Source organism: Podarcis cretensis (assembly GCF_951804945.1).
Source record: "Podarcis cretensis genome assembly, chromosome: 8".
Lineage (NCBI taxonomy): Eukaryota > Metazoa > Chordata > Lepidosauria > Squamata > Lacertidae > Podarcis > Podarcis cretensis.
Window position 1 is genome coordinate 419,552 of NC_137177.1, and position 26,347 is coordinate 445,898.

Below are 26,347 nucleotides of genomic sequence, written 5' to 3' on the forward strand. Positions count from 1 at the left end.
TGGTGCAACAGGCCAGCTGGTTGACTTGCAGAGCAGCTGCTTCCTGCTTGGTCCAGCCTTAGGCAGGAGGGGGTTAATTCATGACACAGGAGGAGAGCGTGGGGACCCTCTTTGTTCTCCCCTCTGCTTGTTGGGGGTGGTTTCTGAGACAGAGGAGAGAGGGAGATAGGTGATCCCTCTTCTTACTAAACACAACACACACACACACACACACACACACACACACACAGCCACCGCCCCTAAGCTGTGGGTCTGGACACCTGCCAGGAGGCGGCTGGCCCTGCCAGGCCTTTTCTGTTCCAAGCAGGAAATGTTCCCTTGCACCAGCTGCCGTGCAAAGCTTTGAATTGGATGTGGCAGAATTGTGGCCTTCCCTGAAAGTGGGGCTTTTGGTGGGTGTGGGGCAGGGGAAGGCTAGAGTTCTCACAAGTCCCTCCTTTGGGCAGAGTAATGTGACAGAGGCCAGAGAGGCTTGTCCTGGCAGTAATAATAATAATAATAATAATAATAATAATAATAATAATATAAATTTATACCCCGCCCATTTGACCAGGTTTCCCCAGCCACTCTGGGCGGCTCTGAATAGAATATTAAAAACACGATAAATGCATAAAACATTAAAAACTTCCCTAAAGAGGGCTGCCTTCAGATGTCTTCTAAAAGTCAGATAGTTGTCTATTTCCTTGACATCTGGTGGGAGGGTGTTCCACAGAGCGGGTGCCACTACTGAGAAGGCCCTCTGCCTGGTTCCCTGTAGTCTCACTTCTCGCAGGGAGGAAACCACCAGAAGGCCCTCAGAGCTGAACCTCCGTGTCCGGGCTGAATGATGGGGGTGGAGACGTTCCTTCTGGTCTACTGGGCTAGAGTCCCCTCTCCACAACAGGAGTCACCCCAGGTGAACACACAGAACAGGCCTGGAGCAGGAATGGTACCCAGGCAACTGCCCCCAATGGCTTTGTCCTTAGGGGAGATGCTGAGAGAGACGAGGCTTTTAGGCTTTCCCCGGGGGGGGGGCGGCAGGGGTTGCTGCCTCTCTGCCTTCCCTTCCCTCTCAAGAGCCAGGGGCCCCCCCGAAAGCTGCACACACACCTCCCCCCCCCGGCTGTCCAGCACAAGACGACTCCAACCACCGCAAGAGTTTGATCTGTTTTATTCAAAGACCTTCCAGATTTAAAAAGGCAATTAAAAGAACAATTCCAAAAGATTTGACGCAATCAAGTTTCAATTTTTTAAAAAAGTATAAAAACCCACTGAATGCTACACACAAGTCGTCAGATTTTGCTCAGAGGGAGTCACCCTGGTTGCCCATCAAGGGGAGGGGGGAATAAGCGGGAGTCAGTTCCTTGTTTTCTCCAAAGGAGGAGGTCCAGCAGCCTCAGCTCCCAGGGAGGACCCAGGCAGGCAGGCAGGCAGGAAGGTAGGCGTCACGACTCTCAGGTAAGTGGCCTGCCTGTTCCCCCCGCCTGCCAGCCCTGCAGCTGGAGCCTGATGGCCCCCAAAAGATCAGGAAGATGCAGACATGTTCAGGGCAGCCAGTCCCAGAAGCAGAAGGTGATTTCAAGGCCACACAGGAGAAGGACTTGGACCAAACTGAAAAGCTGCCTCCCTTTTTTTTCTCTCTTGAAGCTCCTCCTGCTGCAATGACTCTGGCAGGGACACCTGGAAAGCACACCTGTGAAGGCCCGGAAAGGGGCCAGGATGGAGGGAGGGATGGGGAAGCTGCAGGTGGAAGGAAGGAAAGGTGGCTGCGGCAGCAGACAGAGAGGAAAGGCCTCTCCAGCAAACGTGAAACTAGAACTCACTTCAACTGATCCAGAACAAAAGGGAGTAGCCAGCAGAGTTGGACACACACGGAAAGCAGAAACCTTGGAGAAGGCAGGAGCAGCTCAGGGAGGAGCAGAAGGGGCCAAAGCAAAGCAGGCCTTGAAGGGGGGGGGGTCATGCTGCCTGCCTGGAGAGTGTTTCTGTGGAGAGCAGGACCAGGGCAAGCCCCCTTCCGGGCAAGCAGAGCACCTGGGGCCAGACTTGGCTTGTGGGGCTCAGGGACACCCAGGGGGGTCTGTCTGGGGTGTGAGAAATGGCTGGTGTCTCCCTGGAAGCAGCAACAGCAGCCGCTGTCCCTTCCCACCCCCTCGCAGCAAGAGGCCATAAAACAGACAGCAAAGTCCACAAAAACACAGGCCGCTCCCAGGCAGAGGCAGGGCATTCCTGACCCCACAGAGACTTTGACCTGCCCCCCCCAACTCTCAGGAGCAGCGCTGTGAAGACTGGGGCAGGGGAATGAACATTCAGTGGGAGACGCTTCGCTCCCTGGCCTACAAAGCAAAATTTCGTACCACTGGGGGGGGGGGATAAGAGGGCCCCGGCCTGGCCAATTTCTCCCTCTCTACCTTCACATCTCTACCCTGCAGTGAGGAGTCACAGCTTCACTGAGTCAAGGACTCCAGCATTGTGCCATTGTGCCCCCCCCAAAAAAACCCCACCACCTGCTGTAACAACTGGGCTTCACGGCCTGCGTTGAGCATCTCCCACAGACCAGACCCACGGGAATCTGGGAACGGCAGCGGACCCCAAGGCTGGGGAGGTGCCCCCCAACTTGCACTGGCATTGAGGAGGGTGGCTGTGATAAATGGGGGGAAAGGGGCAGGCCGTGTATCTTGGCTCTTGCATTTGCCCAGGCGCCCTTCCCTTCCACGTTTGGGGCGCAGGCCTCCCCCATGCTCCAAGTAACCTTTCCGGGGAGGTGGGGCCCCAGATATAGCCCCCCCTGCCCCCCAACCGTGTCCCTGCTCCTGGCGGCTGTGCTTAGAAGAGAAGGGGCGAGCAAACTTGGAGAGACAACCAGCGTCATGAGAAAGGAGCCCCCTCCCTGGGGGAGATTTATGATCCAAGCGTGTTCTACAAAGCTGGCCCCAGAGAGGGGGCGGGTAGGGCGGGGGGAGAGCCCCTCGCCTCCATTATTTACATGCAGCTGGAGCCCCAGCCGGCCAGAGGGAGCCCGCCTGCCCCTGGGCTCAGAGGGTGTAGGCGTTGCTCATCAGGTACTCCTTGTCGTCCAGGGTGCTCCAGACCGGCCCCAGGCTCAGCTGCGGGTTCTTCCGGCAGATCTTGACCAGGAAGAGGACCATGGAGCCCAGCAGGGCAGCCGCCATCAGGGCCAGAAGCACCGCCAGCACCACCGCTGCGGAGGGGAAAGGGTTAAAGGGTCAGGGGAAGTTATTATGAAGCTGCCTGCGTTACCTGGATCTGAGATTGGATTAAGTTAGAAAATGCAGATCTGTTAGATCTGGAAGAACATGCTTATTTGTGGTATAACAAAGGGAAAATACACAAAGGATTTCATAACCATATTATCAGGATATCACTCTTCAAAGTGTGTGGGGGGGGACATAAAGATTAATTAGAACAAAAAGTCCCATGGCTGTTGTCTCCAATAGAAGCAACCTCAATAAAACAAATAAATAGGGAAGGAAAATGGCCTACATATAGAGATCTATTATCAGAAATGGAAGGAAAATTAAAGCTCGAGGAATTTGAAGAGACCAGAGAACACATCTATGACTGATTGCAGCCGAGACTTCTTGGCCCCCAGGAGGAGAAACCAAGAGATGTTGCCTCTTCCATGGCGATTTCTGCCTTTGGGGACGCCCTTCTGACTGCGCCACTCTTAAGGCCAGTTCCCCAAATGGGAAGCTCCAGGGTGAGGCTGGAGGCGGAGCCAGGAAACCTGCCAGCTGGGGGGGAACTAGGAGCAGATGCCCCCAAGCGACAGACCCCTGAGGGAAAAGGCTTCGCTAGCCCCCCTGGCAAATCTCCTCTGGATTTCAGAGGCTCCCCCAAACACTGTCCCTTTGCATTTCTTAGTGCAGAAAGTATTGATCTGATGTGTCGAGGTCTTTCCTATGCTCAAGAATTCAAGAGGGTTCGGGAAGCTTCTCTGTTTGAAAGAGGCAAGCAGAAGGCTCCTGGTGTTTGGGTTATTCCTTCAGAAAAGGAATACAGCTGGTATTCTCTTTCAGTCTCTTTCAGTCAAGGTCATGCAAACTATAATGGTTAGGCCAGGAGGAGCCTGGGCTTCACTTTCTCTTTCTGTCTCTTTTCCTTCTGCTGTTCTGTACATAGTATGCTGAAGGTTAAGTCTTATTCTAAGTCATGGTAAGTTTAAGTTAAGTCTGCTGCAAGTGGATTTCTTATGGACAGGGCCAACCCTGAATGTATTGGATTTGTGACCATTACGCTCCTTTGCCTTCAGTAGCAGTAAAGCTCTGCTGGATGAAATATAATTGCCTCTAGTCTATTTTTGGGGAATCCTGCAACGTGTTTAAGTTTCTACTCTGCTAACTATATAATTATTATCATTATCAGTAGTATTTATGCCCTGCCCTCCCCAGCCAAGACTGGGCTCAGGGCGGCTAACACCAGGTATAAAAACAATCGATTAAAATACAACATAAAAACAAGATTAAAATACAACATTAAAATGAAGCCTCATTTCAGTAGAAACTCAAATCAAAAACTTTTGGGGGGATGAAAATGTCAAATCTTCACCAAGGCCAACTATATGTCAAAGTTCTGCTCTGGAGCACTATTGAGTAGAGACAAACACTGCAGCCCCTGGCCTCTTCCAGGAGAGTCAGAGGCCTGGCGCTGCGACCCCCCCGCCCCCCAAAACTCCCCCCTCCAGGCACCTACCTCTGGTGGAGTGGATCATGGGGTCCGGGAAGAGGTGGCTGTGCTGCTTGGGTTCCAACGGCTCTTCCGTTAACTCTGAAAAGTGGGGAGACATGTCAGAATGCAAGGGGAGCCTTGCGGCTGGATCAGGCCCAAGGGGAAAACACTGGGTGCTCCAATCGGGAACCCCAAAGCAGGATCCGGGCACCAGAGCAACGCTCTCCCCTCCTGGGGTTTCCAGCGACTGGTATTCAAAAGCATCTCTTCTCTGGCTGTGGGGCCAGAGGGCCCTTGTGCCCAGGAGCCCCACAGAGCCCTCTCCTCCAGGCCAAAGGGCAGCGGGTGAGAAGGGGCTGGGCAGCACCCACTGCCTCCCCTGTCCGGGGCTGGGGAGCCAAGGGCCAAATGTGCTGGTTTGGACCTCTAAAGCCTTGAATGGCTCAGGACCGCAATACCTCCAGGACCGCCTCTTTCCATATGGACATCCCTGGACCCTGAGATCATCTTCTGAGGCCAGAGGGTGGCAACACCAGAACGGGGCCTTCTCTGCAGTGGCTCCCCATCTGTGGAATGCTCTCCCTGGGGAAGTTTGCCTGGCGCCTTCATTATACACCTTCAGGTGTCCGGTAAAAACGTTCCTTTTTAACCAGTCCTTTGGTTGACATCCCATACCCTTTTAAAATGTGGCTCTTTGGGGAGGGGTATTGTTGGGTTATTGTTCTTATTTTGATTTTATATATTGTGATCTTTCCCATGAACTGCCCTGAGCCCTCCGGGTATTGAGCGGTATATGAATTCAATCAATCCACCCATTACTCCATGCTCCAGCAGGAGAAGCCACGGGGAGTTGTGAGTCCTCGGAGCCCGGCCCAAATGGAGGCCTGGTGAGGGCAGGATCGGGGCCTTCCTGGCAGGTCTCTGGAGGGGAGAAGCGAAGGAAAGAGCTGACCTCGAAGCAGCAGCCGGGGGCCCCCGTTGCCAAATCCAGGAAACCTTGAGCTTTAATAAACCGGCCGGCCAACATTCAAGGCTTTGGCAAACGGCCCTCTGGAACTAATTGGATCGAGAGGGCAGAGCCTGAAGGACCGGTTTTCTTGCTCTGTGAGAAGGCACAACAAGATACACCTTTGACAAACAGGGAGGCGCATTCAGAGCCACCAGGACAAACACCTGGCTCACCTGAGACGATGGAGAACCTCTAATCTCCTTTAGGATGAGACTCCCAGGCGGAGAACGCTTTTGTTTCTATAAATCTTTACTCTTTGCTAAGGGAACATACTCTGCAGCAGTGCTGGATCTGCGCCCTTTTGTCCCTCCATGACGTGATGCTTCCGTGGTTAAAATTTTTGGTTCCCTTTTCTCTCATTTTGTTAAGTTTGCCCTTTTCCCCTTGGCTAACAAATCAATAAAAGTTTTAAAGAGAAGCGAGTGAGGAGTCTCTGGAACTTTTCCAAATCTCCTTGGATTTTGGGGAGGGGGGAATCTGCCCTTCCACCCTGGACAAGGATGTGAGCCCTTGGGGGGGGTCTGGCCTGGGCGCCCAGCCTGCCCCTTCTTACCCCCATCTCTGGCGCACTGGAGACAGTGCTCCTCGTAGTCATAGTTGTTCTTGTTGCCCCCGCAGCCGCCAAAAATGAACATCTTGCAGGTACGGGTCTCCAGGTCAAAGTGCCAACGAGGGAAGGCTCCGCGGCAGCGCCCAACCTCTGGGGGGGCAGCGCAAAACTCTGGAGGGGGGGAAAAGAAAATGAGACTCAGAGGTGCCCTTGGAGAGAGGTCAGAACTGGTGGGGGGCTGGAGTCACCTCTCCCACTTCATCTGCCACCCCGCCCCACCCGGTTACCTTGGAAGCCCTTTCGGTCGTCTCCTGGCAGACGGCGGTGGCCGGATCCGGACGCGGCTGTCAGGGAGGGAAGGAGAGCAAGTCATTCCAGAAGAAGAAGAAGAGGAGTTTGGACGGTATCCCAACTTTCACTCCCCTTAGGTAAAGGGGTAAAGGGACCCCTGACCATTAGGTCCAGTCACTGACGACTCTGGGGTTGCGGCGCTCATCTCGCTTTACTGGCCAAGGGAGCAGGCATACAGCTTCCGGGTCATGTGGCCAGCATGACTAAGCCACTTCTGGCAAGCCAGAGCAGCGCACGGAAACGCCGTTTACCTACCCACTGGAGTGGTACCTATTGATCTACTTGCAGTTTGACGTGCTTTCGAACTGCTAGGTGGGCAGGAGCTGGGACCGAGCAATGGGAGCTCACCCTGTAGCAGGGATTCGAACCGCCGACCTTCTCATCAGCAAGCCAAAGAGGCTCAGTGGTTTAACCCACAGCACCACCCGCATCGCTCTCATTAAGGAGTCTCAAAGCGGCTGACAATCTCCTTTCCCTTCCTCCAGAGTTCAGACCCCACACTGGACCCTTTGGAAAACTCCTGGACGCCCCTGCGAGGAAGGCCACCCATTCTCGGGGGGCAGGGTGCCATGAGTCCCCCTGTACAAGGAGGGGCCGGGCACAGAGCTCCCTCCCAGGCCCTGGGGGAAGGCAGTCTCCGCCCCCCCTCCCCCAAGACCTTCTCACCCATCTCCTTACCCTTGCTGGTGGGTGCTGCTGCTTCTCCCTCTGTGCCCCCCCGGCCGCCATCTGAAAGCCCAGAGAGAGTGAGTGTCAGCCGGTCGCGGCCAAGACCCCCCAAGGTGGGCCCTGAGCCCGGGGGGGAGACTATCAGGACAAAGCAGCTCTTCAGCAAAGGGGAAGGTCATCTTTTCAAGCTCCTGGGGTTGGCAAGAGGGAGACGTCGCGTCTGCTCTCCTCCCAATGGGTGAAAAGCAGGAGAGGCTGAAGGAGCATCTCCACCCCGGACACTGGGGACCCGCTCCTGAGGGTCCCCTCCCTGCGAGAAGTCAGGTTGCAGGGAACCAGGCAGGGCCTTTTCGGTAGTGGCGCCTGCCCTGCGGAAGGCCCTTCCATTAGATGTCAAGGAAATAGGCAACGATCTGACTTTTAGAAGACATCTGAAGGCAGCCCTGTTTTTAATATGTGATGTTTTATTGTATTTTTAATACAATAATGGCTGGGGAAACCTAGCCAGATGGGCGGGGTAGAAATATTTATTTATTTATTAGCCAGAATAATAATAATAATAATAATAATAATAATAATAATAATAATAGGGCCAGAAAGTCCACCTCACCAGAGGTGCCTGGCAGACTTTGGAAGAAACATCTTCCATTTCATTTGGGTCTTGCCTGAACGGGGATCTCTAATGGACCTCCAGTCCACCGGGGGGCTTGCAAATCATTGTGGTTGTTGTGGTTGTATTTATTTACTGTACTTTTCCGTGTATAAGACTAGGTTTTTTTCTGATAAAATAATGTTGAAAATTGGGGGCCATCTTATACATGGATAGTGTAGAGTGGAAATTTTCTTAATTTTGAGTCCCCCAAAATAGGGGCGTCTTATACATGGGAAAATACGGTATATCCCGCCTTTATCCCTATCCTGCCTTTGTCTCCAGCAGGGACTCAACACGGCTTACAGATAAAGTGGAACCATAAGGATGAAACAATTAAACATTAACAGAATAAAAAGTGTATCTGTCTGTCTGTCTGTCTGTCTATCTGGCATGGGTCAATTCAATGTCAGCTGTCTCCTAGCTCCATGCACCCTCCCTGCCCACGGACTGTCTCACCAGAGTGGCACATGCTCTGGTTATCTCCCGCTTGGACTACTGCAATGCACTCTATGTGGGGCTACCTTTGAAGGTGACCCGGAAACTGCAATTAATCCAGAATGTGGCAGCTAGACTAGTGACTGGGAGTGCCTGCCGAGACCACATAACACCGGTCTTGAAAGACCTACACTGGCTCCCAGGACGTTTCCAAGCTCAATTCAAAGTGTTGGTGCTGACCTAAACAGCCTCCGCTGACTCCCCATTTCAGATTTTATTTGATTTTATATTTGTATTCCACTTTCCCAACAACAAATGTTGAGTTTAAGCGGCTCATATTAGCGTTAAAAAAAATCTGTAATAACAAACAGCAGCTTATAAAGCAAACAACCATTGCACCCATTTTTTAAACCAGGCTTCCTCAACCTCAGCCCTCCAGCTGTTTTGGGACTACAATTCCCATCATCCCTGACCACTGGTCCTGCTAGCTAGGGATCATGGGAGTTGTAGACCAAAAACATCTGGAGGGCCATGGTTGAAGAAGCCTGGTTTAAACTGTTTTTATTGGTGGAATTGTTTTTAAATGTTTGTACATTTTTACATATGGATTGTTGCAAATTGATTTTTAAAACCCTTGTTTCATGATTTGCAGCTGTTTTCATTTGTGCATATATCGTTGCAACCTGCCCTGGGACCTTTTGGTGGCCAGTGGGTAAGAAATCTAATTATATATACACATATAACAATTAATACAATTAATTTTAGTTGTAAACAACTAAAAACTTTGGCAGGATCAGAGTAATGCTTGTAATATACAAAAATAAAATAAATGGAAAAATGGATAATATTCCTAGAAGCAGATGGAAAATTGGGTTGATAATGGTAACCGTGGAAGGGCAGAGGGAAGTCAAGGGACAGGAGGTGACTGGTGGGTTTGAATTTAAATGTCATGCAAAACTTTAAAAAAATATTTTTTAAAAAATTAATGCAATTCTGTAAAATCAGATGATTCACTGTGCCAGAACACCCCCACCCCCCACTCACCTGCAGCGCAGATCTGGCGACACTTGTCGGCCGAGACAAAATTGTTGGCGTTTCCCCGGCAGCCGCCGTAGATGAACTCCTGGCAGGCCTGGCTGGAGGCGTTGAACCACCAGCGGGGGAAGGCAGCCCGGCAGCGCCCCACCACCTTGGGCAGGTAGCAGTCGTCTGGAAGGAAGCAGAGGGGCCAGCAGGCTCAGTGGCTATTGCGACAGGGAGGGGGCATATCCAGAGGCTCAGGGGGAGGGAGGCTCAGGGGGAGGCTGAGGGTTCTGGAGCAGGACCTGGGAGAGCAGGATTCGATTCCCCGCTTCAGCCAGGAAGCTCACTGGGTTCAGCTTTATTTCCACCCCAAATGAGGAAGGGCCTGAAAGTTTCAGGAGCGGCTGCTATCGTACTTCTCGTAGTGATTCACTGCAGTGTCTTGTTTGTTGGCACAATTTTTAATTTTTGTGTTCTTTGCTGCAAGTTGCCTGCAACCAGCTTTGGCCGACTTGCCCCTTGAAGCAACCAAAGTGAAGGAGACAAAACTTCCTCCTTCTCCAGCCCAGGAAGTTGTCTCGACTCCAACCCCGCAGCAGCAAAACGAGGCACCGGGGAGAGGAGGCAGGATGCGCACCCCACAGGCAGGGGGCGCTCCGAAGCAGCTGCGCCCTCTCTGCTAGCAAAGGTGGCAGCTCCAGGCCCAGAGGTGCAGACTCTGCTGGCAGCTGCTCCTGAGCGGGGGAGAGGACGTTCCCATCGCATCGAGCGAGACGCCAGAGCCTGACATTCCCAGGCGGTCGGGGGTTTCAACTAACTCCGCTCTGCCTCTGGCACTCAAAGGGTCACCAGAGAATTTGTGGTGTTTGCCCCCACGGGCCAAAAACGCTCTCCCCCCCCCCGAACGGCGACATCACAAAGTGGGAGCTGCAGGATAATGGCACAGCCGTGCGAGAGAAGCCGCTTTTCCTGGGTCTCTTTCGTGGGGAAGTGGGACCCCCACCCAGAGCAAAAGCTGCCTCCCACAGAGTCAGGCCATTGGTGCGCCTTGGTCCCTGCACTGACCGGCAGCAGTGCCTCTCTGGGTTTCAGGCGGGGGGCGGGGGGCTCCCTGCCCTACCTAGAGGGGCAAAGGGAAAATGAGTGTGGGACCTGGCGCCCCAAGGGGGGGGGGGGTCACAGCATGATAAATCCATCGGTCTCAAAGCCGACACAAGACTCTGTTCTTTTCCTGATGGGATCTACTTAATGAATAAAAGGCTGTTTGCTAATCCAGATAGATAGATAGATAGATAGATAGATAGATAGATAGATAGATATAGCCAGATTTAACCAGTGAGTCGCTACAAGGAATAGGATAGCAGCCGCTCCCCAAACTTTCAGGCCCTTCCCTATTTGGGGGGGAAAGAAACCTAAACCCAGTGAGCTTCCCAGCTGAAGCGGGGATTCCAATCCTGGTCTCCCAGGTCCTGGTCCAGCACTCGAACCCAGGGCCAGATTGAGGTTTCATGAGGCCCTCAGCTCCTGAAGGCAACGGGGCCCTTGAGATGTCCAGCTGTCCTTGGTCAACAGTAAATTGTCACTTTTTTGGTGTTGAATATATGCTATAGGGTCATTGATAGACCTAAGAGGTATCTAAAGCCATTTGCACATAACAAATAGGAGCCCACACCATACAAAACACTGCTGCTGTATGTAGGTTTAATCTTTTTTTTTTATCCTATATTTTGGAAATGTACATCCAGGGTTTTTTCCCTTTAAATTTTTCCGGCCCCCAACCGAGTGGGGTCCTAAACTAGAGCTTGTTTAGCTTATATGTAAATCCGGCACTGGATAGATAGATAGATAGATAGATAGATAGATAGTGTTACGGCTAAACTTTCCATATCAGATAGATAGATAGATAGATAGATAGATAGATAGATAGATATTGCTCTCTCCTCCCTCTTTCCCTGACTGCTCCAGCTGCCAATCTCCAACTGACACCCAACAGCCAACACAACTGGCCAACTGGCACCCATTTCTGGAGCCCTCCGTGAACCAAAGTCACGGCCTCCACAGGAAAAGGTGCTGTTTTTAAACAGGATTCAACTACCTTTTGGGGCGGACGATTCCCATTTGCTTCTCCCACAGATAAGCCAAGTTTGCACAGCTACCCAGAGTATCTGCTTGCTGTTTATGCTACCGGAGTTTTCTGCTTGCTCTCTAACTTAGGAGTTAAATGCAGATGTAAATATGGACCTGGGCGGCCCTTTGGAGTTAATCTGTTCTCAGGCTCACAGTGTGTTTGTTTTTATAACATTCCTAGCTATTAAAAGATAAAAGCTCAATAACAACAGAAGGGTGAGCCGGAGTTCAAGGCTTTGCTCGGGATGCTGCGGCACAAGGAGAGGGAAAGTGTGCCTCTGAGCATACGCAGGCTGCCTTCCCTTAGCCCGGCCCCCAGGGTGACGCTCCAGGCAAAACTCTCCTGCTCCCTTTGTGGCAAAGCGGCAGCAGCAGGAACCTCAAGAGCACTTTCCCCAACCACTGGCAAAACCCTTCACATGGGCAGAGGCACAGCTGCCCTCCTGCTGGGAAAGGAGGGCTACAGGAGAGGAGAGCCGCCCTCCACTACTACGGTGGGACCCCAGTCTGCCCGGGGGGGGGTGTCCTTTTGCACAGAGGCCACATCTGGGAGAATTCTCCCTCCTAGATCCTGACTGATCTCGGGATTAAATCAAGTGGACAATGAAGGTCCCCACCATATATGTATGTAATGACTAGATTAGAAGGATGATATGGTTTTATTCCTAGATGTGTGTTTTTGTTCTTTTGTGTTCTGTTTTTGTTTCTTGTTTGTACTGTTTTATTTCGGATTCAATGTTTGTAATTTTTGTTGTAACTTTGCATTGAAAATTAAAAAAAAAAATTTTTTTGAAAAAATGTCCCCACCCCCCACCCCCATCGCAGAACTGGGGGGGGGGGGGCAGACTGTTGTGAACAATTTTTTGCATTCCCCCCTATCAAAAGCTCAACAGCTCTTGGCAAGGACAATGGGTAGATCACTGCCCTTTTTTTTCATACTGGGAGTAGATCGCAGTCTCTTGGGAGTTGGACGTGCCTGTCATAAAGGAAGGGGATGTAGGAGAGAAAGAATCTAAATAAAAGCAATTACTGGGCAAAATGTCTCTCGATGTCCAAGGAGACAATATTAATTTAACAGCTTAAAACTTTAATAAGTCCTCTTCTTAGGAGATGCTGGGAGAATTTAGGGGGCATCCCTTAGGATTATTATTGACATATTTATTTGTCCTCCGCCATTTCCCCCGACAGGAACTCAAGGCGGCTCACGGATGAAAACAAGAACAGCTCAGGTTCTCTGACAAATTTGTCCAACAAAGCCTGGCCATAAAAAAGCACTTGTGGAAAAATCAGATCATAAAATGAAATTGGCCCAAGGCCTGAAGCACAAAGACTCTTCTGTGACTGAATCTCACAGCTTCATGATGCAAGTGGCAAGGCCAAGAAACGAAAATCAGAGGACACCATTCACAGCAGAAAACCTTTTCGGCTGACTTAAAATTGTTTATCGCCTTCTATACAAACAGTAGTTTGGGGAGAAGAATTTGCATCGTTCGGTTGTTACTTCGCATGTATTGCCTTAGAATCAGCTTCTGGGTTAGGTTGGGATATTCCAGTATTTATCCGTCCAGTGTGATGCTGTTCTATGTTGAAAGAATTTGATTTTTTAAAAACCAAACTATGCTGAAATGGCAAAACTGACTGGGAGACTCAGGAATCAAGAAGATAAGGACTTAAAAAAAATAGGGGGAAATTATAGTTTACTTGGGAGACCATTGTAATAAAATAAAACAGCTAGATGGACAGTAAAAAAAAAAAACTTGTGAAGAAACGAAAAATATGGACAATTTAGAGAAATTTAAAATGTGGATAATGTAATGAGATGCAGGGATTAAGTCACGAGATTCAGAGAATCTCATATATGGATATGGTAAAAGTTTTTCCTTTTATTATTGTGGATTTCTTTTTGTAATTTTTTTTTTTTACAAAAAAATGAATTATTTTTTTTTAATTAAGAGAAGGGAGTAGTCCTGTTCTGCTCTTTTGAAGGTTAAGGAAGGTGAGCGGGACATGGAAGGAATAACCAATACCCCACTAGCAGGGTTCTTGTAAGACAAACTTGCAATGTTAAGGATTTGTACCTTTTTATATTTATTTAAAAAATTATTTAAATTTTTGCGTTTTTGTTTTTGTTTAATGGGTTTTATTTTTCTGTTGTTGTTTTTTTCCTCTTTTTTATATTGCGGTGTGTTGTTTTGTTTTTGTTTAATGTGGTATGTTTATTTTTTCTTTCTGTAATTGTTGAAACTTTAATAAATACTATTTTTTTAAAAAATGTGATTAAGTGAAATGTAAATGGGACAATGTATAAACGCTACGAAGTAATAATGAATTACGGCAACCATATGGGGGGGAGTCAAAGCTTGATTGAGCAACTATGTAATGAGCACAATAAGGATTTGTTTAAATGCAATAAAATGCAAACATAATCAATGTAATAATAATAAAAAGGAAGGATGCCTCCTCCCCACCAGGAAGTCTGGCCTCCATGGGGCAGAGAGCGAAGGGGCTGGCCTCCCCCCCCCCCCCCCCCGCCTGGTGATTCAGGGAGAGGAGCTCGGGTGACCTCACCACAAACAGGCTGAACCAGTTTGAGACTGGCTGCCCAGCCCTGCAGAGCCCAGTCAGATCAGGTTCCCTTTGCACCCGGCCAGCCTGGGAGCCTGACCCAGAAAGGCTGTTTTCTTTGGCCCACAAAGCAGGGAAGGGAGGTTTCTGGGCTCCCAGGAGCACTCTCTCCTCGCTAAGTCTCTGGACCAGGCTCAGCCTGGCGCTCGCTGCGAGGGGGTTGGACTGGATGACCTCTGGAGTGCCCTGCAACTCTCCAGCTCTGTGATCTTGCCTGCTTGGGTCCAGGGAGCGCAGCCTCAAAATCCCATCCTGGGCAAAACCAAGGCAGCCAGGAGTCTTGTCCCAGGCAATGCCCCAAGGGGCAAGAGTGCCAGGGGGCCCAAGACTAGGCCCATTGTGCCATCACTGCCTCTGCCAAGCCGGCTTCTGCTCCCACACTCGGGACCCAGCTCCTCCCTCCACGAGGGGCAAACCCAGCCAGGTGTATAGAGAATAAAGGAGGATGATTGTAAACAGACCACTTCCCCGACTTCAAGGGCAGGCCCGATCTGGGCAGCAGGCCAGCCTCCTGGGGCAGCCCAGTCCCCTGGCACAGGACTCCCCTGTATGGGGCCGGCCCTCCTCCCAGCCCGCCCACCCCTCGCTCAGAATTCGCACCTGGCACACAGGGACTGAACCAGGAACATGGGGCACAGGCGGGGGGGGGCTTGGCAGAGAGAGCACTTCCTCCTCCTCCTCCTCCTCCGGAGGGGCTTCCCCCACCCCAATGGGGCCACCCCCTCCCAGGCCCCGCGCGGCCCCATAGAGAGAGGACCAGGGCGGAGGGGGGGGCCGGCCAGGGATGGGAGCCCCCCACCCCCCCAAAAGACAAGGGATCGGGCAGCCATTGTCCCTCGGGGAGGGGAGGGGCCCAAGAGAAGCCCCGCCCCCTTCCGGGGGGGAGGGGAGGCAGGCAGTTGACTGCGCCCCCCCCCCAAAAAAAAAACAAGGCAGGAGGGAGGGAGGGAGAGAGAGAAAGAGAGAGAAAGAGAGAGAGAGAGAGAGAGAGAACCCGTCTTTCTTTTTGTGGTTCCCTCACCTGGCAGCGCCTCGGCGGCGGCGCCCAGCACCATCGCGGCCATCAGGATCAGCCCCGCGCTGCGCCCCATCCTGCCCGCCTGCGAAGCCCCAACTGCGCAGGTCGCGCCCGCCGCCCCCGGACCCCGCAGGTGAGCCCCGCCCCCAAGCCAGGGCCGCCAATCGCCGCCCCCGACGTCACAAGGGGAGGGAGCCGGCCACGCCCCTCGGCGCACCTGCAGCTGGGCGGGGCCGCGCCCCTCCGCCTGCTGCCGGCCCGTGTCCGGCGCCCTCGGGTCCCGCTGCCCTCCGGGGTCCGGCGGGGGGGGGGGCAGCGGATAACTTCTTCTTCTTCTTCTTCTTGTAAGGAGTCAGATTGTCTTCCGCGAACAGGCTCTTAACAGCGAGTCCGCAAGAGACTATGGCAGGCAGATGTCCAAAGTTCCTCTCCGGGGCCTAATCCGGCCCGCTGGTCGGGCTCATTCGGCCCCTGGGGCAGTTTAGTTCCTGGGGTAAAATCCTCAACAACTTCAATCCTACAAAAAGCTCGACAACTTTGCTTGGCCCTTTGGTCAGCCCTCACGGCCCTTCACTTCATCCAATCTGGCCCTCTTTGGGAAAAGTTTGGACGCCACTGGACTATGGCGTCTCCGTGGAGCCAGGGTCCGGGAAATTCCGGAAATATGGGCAGTCCTCATTTATATGCTGGTTGTCCGTTTATTTTTTCAACCTGGGTCATATTCCACAGTGGAGATGGGTTTCCCGTCTGGCTATGGTGAGTCTGATTTTTCTTCTCCTTCTTTGGCAATCTTCTTTAGCCAAATAAGATTGTCTTCCATGAACACGGCCTTAACAGTGAGTCCGTAAGTGACTGTGGAGGCCAGTTCTGGATCCACACGTCCTTCCACACTGGGGACATTGGTTTCTGGGCAGGAGTTGGTCCCAGTGTGGATTTGCCAAGCCTGCCTTCCTCTTCGCACGATTCTCCCTTGCGTCCTGAGTTCGAGTGTCTTCAAAGCCCAGGACACCTTTGGTCAAGGCTGTTCTCCAACTGGAGCACTCACAGGCCAATTGTTGGTGTTTATACTACATTTTTTAAGATTTGCCTTGACAGTCTTTAAACCTCTTTTGTTGACCACCAGCATTAAGCTTTCCATTTTTAAGTTCAGAATAGAGTAGTTGCTTTGGAAGACGATCATCAGGCACCCGCACAACATGACCAGTCCAACAAAGTTGATGTTGAAGAATCATTGCTTCAACACTGGTGATCTTTGCTTCATCCAGTACACTGATATTAGTTCTCCTGTCTTCCCAAGTGATGTGTAAATTTTTCGGAGAAACCATTGATGAAATCTTTCGAGGAGTTGGAGATGGCGTTTATAAGTGGTCTGTGTTTCACAAGCATACAATGCCACCACGTGGCTTGGAGAAAGTGGAGAGGACCGTTGCTGTCCCTCTCTCAAAACCGCAGGAGGCAGTGGGGTCGGACGTTGGAGCTGGATGCCAACAGGGCTGAGGAAAAGGAATTAAACTGCAGAACTCACTGCCACAGGATGCAGGGACAGCAGCCCACTGGCAAATTCAGGGACAAATTCAGGGAGGAAGAGAAGGCTATCAATGACTGCTAGCCAAGATGGCTTGCCTCTGGCTCCAGGGTCCTTGGAGGCAGCAGTTCTTCTGAAGGCCAGCTGCCATGATCCACGGGGCGGGGGACGGGGGAGTGACTGGCTGTAATGGGAAAGTCTTGCTTCCAGACTTCCCATTAGGGCACCTGGCTTAGATGTTTCGATTATTTACATTTCACATTTCGGGAACAGGGCCAGCTTGAGGTTTGATGCGGCCCTCAGCTCCTGAAGGCAATGGGGTCCTTTCTATGTCCAGCTGTCCTTTGCCAGCAACAAATTGTCACTGTTTTTGGTGTTGAATATATGCTAGATGGTCATTGATGGCCCTAAGCTATTTGCACATAATAAATAGGAGCCTACACAGCACAAAACACTTTTGCTGTATGTAGGTTTTATTTTATTTGTTTTTTATCTTATATTTCAGAAATGTACATCCAGGTGTTTTTTCCTTTAATTTTTTGGGGGCCCCCCAAGAGAGTGGGGCCCTAAGCTATACAGTGGTACCTCTGGTTACAAACACTTCTGGTTATGAATGCTTCAGGTTACGAGCTCCGCTAACCCGGAAGTAGCTGCTTCTGGTTGCGAACTTTGCCCCAGGATGCGAATGGAAATCGCGAGTCGGAGATCTCATTAGCGAAAGCATGCCTCAGGATAAGAACTGTTTTAGCTTAAGAACGGACCTCCAGAATGAATTAAGTTTGTAACCAGAGGGACCACTGTAGCTTGTTTAGCTTATACGTAAATCTAGCACTTTTTGGGTTACAGATCTTTCCCAGGTGGCCTCAAACAGCAAAGAGGTCTCCATGAAATCTTAATAACTGTATCTAGAGCAAGGGGTCTGCATCCTGGGGCAGTTGGCACTAGAAGGTCCTGTTTTGGGGCAGGGGGAAATCCTGGTGTCCTCCTCTTCTTGGTCACCTCCCTCTCCTCCCTTCCTCTGATGGTGTTTTGCTTCTATGGAAAGCACTTTGTCCAAAGTGCTTTTGCAAATGAAAGGAACAATTGAACAGAAGAGAGGGGGAAATTCAGCTTGGAGGGCCCCATGCCCCCAATAGGATAAGAAGGGCCACGGGAGAGAGGGAGGGAGGGAGGGAGGGAGGGAGTTGGCTGGGCCTAAAGATTTTGGTCTGTGGTTCAGAGGAATTATGCCAGAATTACGCCACAATGTCAGGGAAATGCCAAAAGCCCCTTCGGAGTTTCTGCCTGTTGTGTTGATTCCCAGGGCTGGACGTCCAAGAAGAGGAGCTCCCCTTTTGGAACTGGTAAGTGGTGACCCCTCCCTGTGGAAACGAGGAAGCTGCCTTGTACCGAGTTCGAGCTCCGGTCCACCGGCCTCACGGACGTGGCCCAAAGGACAGCAGAGCAGGACCCTGGGCATCGTCTGGGGTGCAGGAGTTGCCAGAAGGAGGCGTACGGAGTACAACCCAATCAGGCTGGGTGCAAATAATAAAATTAGCAGAATGAAAGACAATACAAGAAATGTAATTAATTTAATAGAGTATTTGGAAGTAAGAAATGAAAAATAGGCTGCATTGATCATTTTAGATGCGGAGAAAGCTTTTGACAATATTTCGTGGTCATTGTCAGGGACTCAGCGGGAGCGCAGGGAGGGGAGGAGATGGAGAGTGAGGGGGAGCAATCCGAGGGCAGCGTAGGAGAAGATGACAGCAGCCCGAGAGATTCCATGAGCCTCTCCAGCGAATCGGAAGATTCACAGAAGGGGGCGCCGATGGGCAGGGCAAGGGGCGACCCAAGGGGGACACCCCAGAAGCAAGGGGCCAGCGGGGACTCCCAGAGCAGCAGTTGGAAATCAGGACCAGCTTCCCCACCAGAGCGTAGTGGGGGGGAGGAGTCCCAGGTGTCAGAGCCCACATATGCACCACCAGCGAGAGAAGATGAGTCAGGGTTGGCCACGCCTCCATCGGAGAGCGAGGGAACGGTCAAGAGGAAAGTTGCCGGCTGGGCGCGCGCGCCAAGTTCAAATGTACAGGCGAGCGGCACAGAAGGTAGCCCGGATAGGGAACCAGGTCCTAAAGCCCGCCGGAAGGAGGGGGAAGAATCAGGGGGGTCAGCGTCAGAGGAGTCCAGAAAGGATGAAACCCTAGCGGGCAGGAGGGCCCAGAGGAGAAAGGAACTTAGGAAGAGGTGGAGCAAAGCGAGAGTCTTAAACTGGTGTGGAAGGGGCGGAGACTCAGACGGGACTTCGCCGGTCTAGGCTTTAAGACGTAGAGCTGCGCGCTGCGGCTTTGAAATGGAAACTAAACCTCAATAAAGACTTTTGTACATAACGACAGCCTGGCGTTGGTCCTCTGTGAGCTGGGACCTAGAGGCAGCTCTGACATTTATGAACAAGATTTTAGAGAAAACGGAAATAGGTAATTCTTTCCTAGCAGTAATTAAAGCAATCTATGCAGATCAATCTGCAAATATATTAATAAATAATATTTTTTCAGACGAATGCCAAATAGAAAAAGGAACGAGACCAGGCTGTCCCCTGTATCCACTGTTTTTTATTATGACATTAGAAATATAAGGAGAAATAGGAAAATTAAAGGTCTTGAGGTGGGACGTGGAGTTTATAAATTAAGAACATTTGCTGATGATGTGGTGCTGACACTAGAACAACCTTTGGAGAGTGTTCCCAAAGCATTAGAAGAAATTATATTTTTTAAAAAATAATATTTATTCAAATTTTAAAGGTTACAAAAAGAAAAAAGAGAAAAAATAAAAATAAAAAAGACAGAAAAAATACAATCAATTAAAAAAAAAGAACAAATCGAACCTTTACATAGCTTTCTTTCCTTTACTTATTTCCTTGACCTCCTCACACCTCCCATTTTTGTATTCTAATTCAAATTGTTATTTCAGCAAATCCTTCCAACCTTGTTTTTATCTTAATAATTTGTCTTAATATACTATAATTTTACGTTCTCTCTTTCATCAATTCATTTTTACTTAATCCTTTATGTCATTTCTGCCAAAACCACATAATTTTCTTTTTCCAACATCTTTCTAACAATCCTTAATTTTACAATATTTTTGAAGATATACTTTAAGTTTTTTCCACTCTTCTTCCACCGACTCTTCTCCTTGGTCCCGTATTCTGCCAGTCATCTCAGCCAATTCCATATATTCCATCACCTTCATCTGCCATTCTTCCCGGGTGGGTAGATCTTGTGTTTTCCAATACTTTGCAATGAGTATTCTTGCTGCTGTTGTGGCGTACATAAAAAAAGTTCTATCCTCCTTTCGCACCAATTGGCCGACCATGCCCAAGAGAAAGGCCTCTGGTTTCTTCTGGAAGGTATATTTAAATACCTTTTTCATTTCATTATAGATCATCTCCCAGAAGGTCTTAATCTTTGGGCATGTCCACCAAAGGTGAAAGAATGTGCCCTCAATCTCTTTACATTTCCAACATTTATTAACGGGCAAATGATAAATTTTTGCAAGCTTAACTGGTGTCAAGTAGCACCTGTAAATCATTTTCATTATATTCTCTCTTAAGGCATTACAAGCCGTAAACTTAATACCTGTGATCCATAACTTTTCCCAGTCAGCCATCATAATGTTATGTCCAAAATCTTGTGCCCATTTAATCATAACAGATTTAACCATTTCATCTTGTGTATTCCATTTCAACAGCAAGTTATACATTCTTGACAAATTCTTTGTTTTAGGATCTAACAATTCTGTTTCCAATTTTGATTTTTCCACCTGAAAACCAATTTTCTTGTCCAAGTTATAAACCTCCCTTATATGATAATGAAGCCAATCTTGTACTTTATTTTTTAGTCTGTCAAAGCTCTGCAGTTTTAATCTATCTCCTTCTTGTTCCAAAATTTCCCAATATTTCGGCCAATTTGCCTCCATATTGAGTTTTTTCAGAGCCTTAGCCTCCATTGGTGACAGCCACCTTGGCGTTTTACTTTCAAGCAAGTCCTTATATCTCATCCAGACATTAAACAGTGCTTTCCTGACAATATGGTTTTTAAAGGCTTTATGTGCTTTGACCTTGTCATACCACAAGTATGCATGCCATCCAAAAACATTGTTGAAACCTTCTAGATCCAAAATGTCCGTGTTTTCAAGAAGCAGCCAGTCTTTCAGCCAGCAAAATGCAGCTGATTCATAATAAAGTTTAAGATCTGGCAGGGCAAATCCACCTCTTTCTTTAGCATCAGTTAAAATCTTAAATTTTATTCGAGGTTTTTTGCCCTGCCAGACAAATCTAGAAATATCTCTCTGCCATTTCTTGAAACAGTCCATCTTGTCCAGAATTTGCAATGTTTGAAACAAAAACAGCATCCTAGGTAATACATTCATCTTTATCGCAGCAATTCGGCCCAGCAATGATAACTTCAAATTTGACCATATTTCTAGATCCTTTTTCACTTCCATCCAACATTTTTCATAATTATCTTTAAGTAAATTCACATTCTTAGCAGTCATATTGACCCCCAGGTATTTCACTTTCTTAACCAATGTTAATCCTGTCTCCTTCTGAAACCTCTCTTTCTCAATCACTGTTAAGTTCTTCTCTAACACCTTAGTTTTCAGCTTGTTCAACTTAAATCCCGCAACCTCACCAAATTCTTGAATTAATTGCAATACTCTTTTAGTGCTAGATTCTGGCTCCTGTAATGTCAAAACTAAATCATCAGCAAAAGCTTTCAATTTATAGTTTAGCTCCGAGTTGTATACCTTTAACCAATTGGTCCTTTCTAATCATATTTAGCAAAACCTCCAGAACCAATATAAAAAGCAATGGGGAGATTGGGCACCCTTGTCGTGTTCCTTTCTCAATCTTAAACTCTTCTGTAACTACGTTATTCACAATTAACTTAGCTTTTTGTTCTGAATAAATTGCACCTATACCGTTTTCAAAACCTTGGCCTACCCCCATTCCCTGTAGATTTTTCTTCATGAAACTCCAAGAAATATTGTCAAAGGCTTTCTCCGCGTCCACAAATATCAAAACTGCTTTGGTGTTAATCTTCACTTGTAGTTTTTCTAAAATGTTAATTATATTCCTCATATTGTCAGACAAGTGTCTCCCCGGGAGAAAGCCCGCTTGATCTTTATGGATTTCTACCAATACCTTTTTTAATCTTTTAGCCATAATTTCAGCAAAAATTTTGTAATCCACATTAAGTAAAGATATGGGACGGTAGTTCTTAAGCTGTGTCTTTTCCGATTCTGTTTTCGGTATAAGTGTAATGTAAGCTTCTTTCCACGACTCGGGTGCCTCCCCCCCCCCCCCCCCAGTATTTCATTGCAAGCTTCCTTCAAAGGCTGTACTAACCATTCTTTCAAAGATCTATAATATCTTGCAGTCAAGCCATCCGGCCCTGGAGATTTGCCCAACTTCATATTCTGAATGGCTCCTTCCACCTCTTAGTCTGTTATTTTATAATTTAGCATTAATTTATTCTCTTGAGAGATTTTTGGTAATCCATTTATTTTCAAAAATCGGTCAATATCAATTTCTTTCTGGGTCTCCTGTGTATATAGCTGTTTAAAATACTTCTGAAAACACTTCCTAATCTCCACAGGATTCTGTATGCTCTTTCCCTCCACTACCAAATTAGTAATGGTGTTAAGTTTTTGTCTTTTTTTCATTTGCCAAGCCAGCAGTTTCCCGCATTTATTAGCCGATTCAAATGTCTTTTGTCTCATCTGTTTAATCTTCCATTCTATCTCTTGATTCATCAATTTCATATATTGTACTTGATATAACTTTATCTCTTTCAGGATCTCCTGTGATTTCGGTTTTACCCTCAGTCTCTTTTCTCCTTCCTTTATTTTCTCCAATTTTTTTTCATTTTTTTCCTTTTGAGCTCTCTTCTTAATTGCATTTTGTTGTATCAAAAACCCTCTCATAACTGCTTTACTTGCGTCCCAAATTACTCTTTTTTCAGTAGTGGTGTTCATATTTATCTCAAAATAGTCTCTCAAGTTTTTTTGGGCCTTTTTAGTCATTTCCTCATTCCTAAATGGAGAGTCATTCATCCTCCATCTAAAGGAACCAATTGGTGTTAGTATCATTTCCATCTTCACGGCATTATGATCGGAGCAAGTTTTAGGGCAAATTTCCGCTTTTTTTATCTTCGGGGTCAGTCCCCTAGTTACCCAAATTTGTCATTTTGGCTTCAGAGAAGAAAGTTCCTTCTCTTCCCAAGGGGTTCTTAGTTCTCCAAATGTCAACAAGGTCCATATTGTCAGCCATTTCAAAAAACGTCTTTGGTAATCTGCCATCTTTTGTCACCACCAGCATTAGAAGAAATTAAAAGGTTTGGAGAAGTGGCAGGGTTGTTTTTTTGTATATAATTTTTATTAATTTTCCAATAAAAACAAATTTATAACACAAACATTAGGAATTCATCACACGTCTTTTTTCTTTTAGACTTCCATCAACATGTCTGATAATTTTCCGTAGTTATTACATATCTTCACATTTCTTCATTTATATTGCACTATGTATATCTTATCTTACCATGTTATTTAAACAATATTTCTACCAAACCTTCTTACAGAGCTTCTTGGAAACTTACAAACATTATATCATTATCACAAAGAGAAGTGGCAGGTTTTAAAGTAAATTCAGATAAAACCAAAATGTTGTTTCAAAACATGGATGAGAAGTTGAAATTTTTTAAAGAAAGGATGTTTGGTCTAAAAATAGGCAAAAAAGGTTAGGTATTTGGGAATTTGATTGACAGTAAGAAATCTCATCCTGTTTGAAAATAATTATATTAAATTGTGGAAAGTAATTAAGAAAGAGTTGGATATATGGGGAAGAATGAAACTCTCCTGTGTTAGGTAGAATTTCAGCTATTAAAATGAATTTATTGCCTTGGATGCTGTTTTTATTCCAATCAATCCCAATTGTGAATAATTTAAGCTGGTTCAAATAATGGAAAAAAGATATCTCAAAATTATCTGACGGGGAAAAGCCAAGAATTAAACATAAAAGTATGATAGATACAAATGAAAGAGGAGGCTTTGCTCTGCCAGATTTGCAAATGTATTTTGAGGCAGCTTGCCTGTGTTAGTTAAAAGAATGGAGTGTATTGGATAATGCAGACATCTTAGATTTAGAGGGTCAAGATTAAAAATTCGGCTGGCATGCATGTCTGGTATGGGAAGGCTAAAATCTGCAAGAGTTTTATGAACCACATATAAATATATATTAGGAGAAATATAAAAATCTGCTGGAAAGAAAAACACCTTTATGGCTATCTCCCATTGAAGCAATCACAATTAAGAGAGTTAATATTCAGACAATGTACAAGCAGTCAAGTACAACATTCCTTGTTTTCCTAGAGTGGACATGCGGGGGAATGTTTGGTCCAGCCAGTGGAAAACTTCCTGTTTCCTCCTGGCTGGGACATACGTCCTTTGCATGTGACTAGAGGTGGGCGTGACCTTACCTGTCCAGGTAACAAAAGGACAAGGCATGCAGCCCCCCCTTGACTTCCTCTGTCATTGGAGCAGTTTTTAGCTAAAGATGCTCTGTTGGCTTCCAGCCACCAGAGGACACTGGGATTATCCCCATATGGGACAGATCCACATGTATATCCTTTGTAGCTAACTCTGCCTTCAGGGATCCCACTGTGAACTGATGTGAGTAAACTTATTTTATATACTTTACACAAGATTGTGGTGTGTTTATTCTTTTAAGAGGGACATAAGGGAACTTACCAGGAACCTAATAGTGAGAGGCTTACACAAGCCTGCAACCGATTGTCCACTGTGTGTTTAAAAGGGGAATATGAAAGTTAAAGATAAAGGGACGCCTGTGTCCAGTGGTGACAGACTCTGGGGTTGCAGCGCTCATCTCGCTTTATTTGCCGAGGGAGCCGGCGTACAGCTTCCGGGTCATGTGGCCAGCAGGACTAAGCCGCTTCTGGCGAACCAGAGCAGCGCACGGAAATGCCGTTTACCTTCCCGCCGGAGCGGTACCTATTTATCTACTTGCACTTTGACGTGCTTTCGAAATGCTAGGTTGGCAGGAGCAGGGACCGAGCAATGGGAGCTCACCCTGTCTCGGGGATCCGAACTGCCGACCTTAAAATGACAGAATGTGCACAACTTGCAGATTTAACATATAGGATAAGAGAGCAAGAAGAACATAGGTTTAAAGAAGATTGGAAAACGTTTATTGACTATATGGAAAATACTTATGCAGCTCAAAACGCTGGGAGCATCAACAGAGTAAATCATTTCTGATGGAAGTAAAAGTGGAGAAATGATTTGAATAGTTATAGTAAAATATGCAGGGATGTATGATATGCAAAATGAACCATGGAAAGAGAAGAAGGGACGTCACTGGATATTTCAGAGTTTGTAAAATCTTTAATTGGAAATGTAAAATTGAAAATTCAATAAAAAATATTATAAATAATAATAAGATTAGTCCCAGTAGTCTTAGTGCCAGGTGCCATCCAACCCTCTCAGGGACCCCACTCCAGAAATATGCAGCTTTTATTCCTTAGTTTTTTCTTCTTCTGGAAAATCCCACAAGGCAGCTGAGGTTTAGGATGCGAGTTTTATTTCCTTCTCCTAAATGGGCTCTAAGGAAATATTTGGATTCCCAAAGAGAGCCAAGATGGCTTGTTTGGGATTGTTCTGTGTGCTAAAAGTGTAGTTTTCTTAGGGAATGTTTCCTAAAATCCGAAGGGTGAAGGGTTGGTTTTCTGTGGGCTGTGGGTTTGCTATCTGTGCACCCCGAAATTTTGTAGCAGCTCCCCCTTCCCCGGCTGAGGAGCCCCATCTGGAGCCCGTGGGCGTCATGTTGGCAAGAAGGACGAGAACAGGCAGAGGAGCTGCGCGTCTCCCTCCCTCCCTCCTTCCTTCCTTCCTGCCCAGCTGTCTGGTTCAGAAGTGGGTCGGGGAGACCCACGCCTCTCCCGGAGGAGGCCCCCACCTCCCGGGCTGCTCCCCCCCCCCGCTCTTTCGCTTCCCACAGGGCAGAACTCAGCTGCTGTGAGCAATTGTGGGGATGGGCAAAGCACGGAGACCCCCGCTCAAGACCCCCCTCACACCCCCTAGAGTGGTCCCACCGCCTTCCCTCTCCCCCACCCCCGAATTATCCTTTGCCCTCTACTCCATCCCCGCCTTCTCCCCCCACCCCTTCCCAAGGGCTGGGTACCATCACCCCAAACTCTCGGCTCCCAGTTCGGAAGGACCCAAAGAATAAAGGGGCCCAAAAGTCTTTTATGCACCTTCCCTGTGGAGGAATCCCTCGCCATGAGATGATGGGCAGCCTTGAAAGACAAATGCACGGAAGGAAGGCATATATTTGGGGGGGGGGGTGCATGGAGCCTCCATGTCCAGGGCAGCCGCCTACCTGCCAAGAGGGCAGCCTCTCCGAGGGATCTGGCGGCTGGAGACTCCCCCCCCCCCCGCGCAACGGGACGCGGAGCCTGCTTCGGGTCTCCCTGGCGGCGGCGCGCAGCCTGGCCTGGACGGGGCCGGCCGGGAGGTGGCGCTGGGGGGCCGCCCGCCCCGTCCGGGCCCGCCGTGGGGCGGGGCGCCCTGCCGCCCTTCCCCGCCCCTCGCTATAAGGCGCCGTGGGGCGGCGGGCGCCCCGTCGGGCAGCGGCGGCGGCG

The 26,347-nt window shown here is 48.4% G+C and overlaps 1 protein-coding gene across 1 annotated transcript; it reads right to left on the minus strand.

Annotated features, from left to right (window-relative positions):
• Nucleotides 1–1,133: 1,133 nt before the first annotated feature.
• On the minus strand, nt 1,134–15,252 carry SPINT2 (serine peptidase inhibitor, Kunitz type 2). Its single transcript, XM_079985746.1, has 7 exons — nt 15,131–15,252; nt 9,379–9,543; nt 7,257–7,307; nt 6,515–6,571; nt 6,231–6,398; nt 4,693–4,767; nt 1,134–3,181 (listed from the first exon to the last, which is right to left on the minus strand). The coding sequence occupies exons 1-7, from the start codon at nt 15,198–15,200 to the stop codon at nt 3,015–3,017; spliced, it is 753 nt and encodes a 250-aa protein (XP_079841872.1). The 5' UTR covers nt 15,201–15,252; the 3' UTR covers nt 1,134–3,014.
• Nucleotides 15,253–26,347: the final 11,095 nt, after the last annotated feature.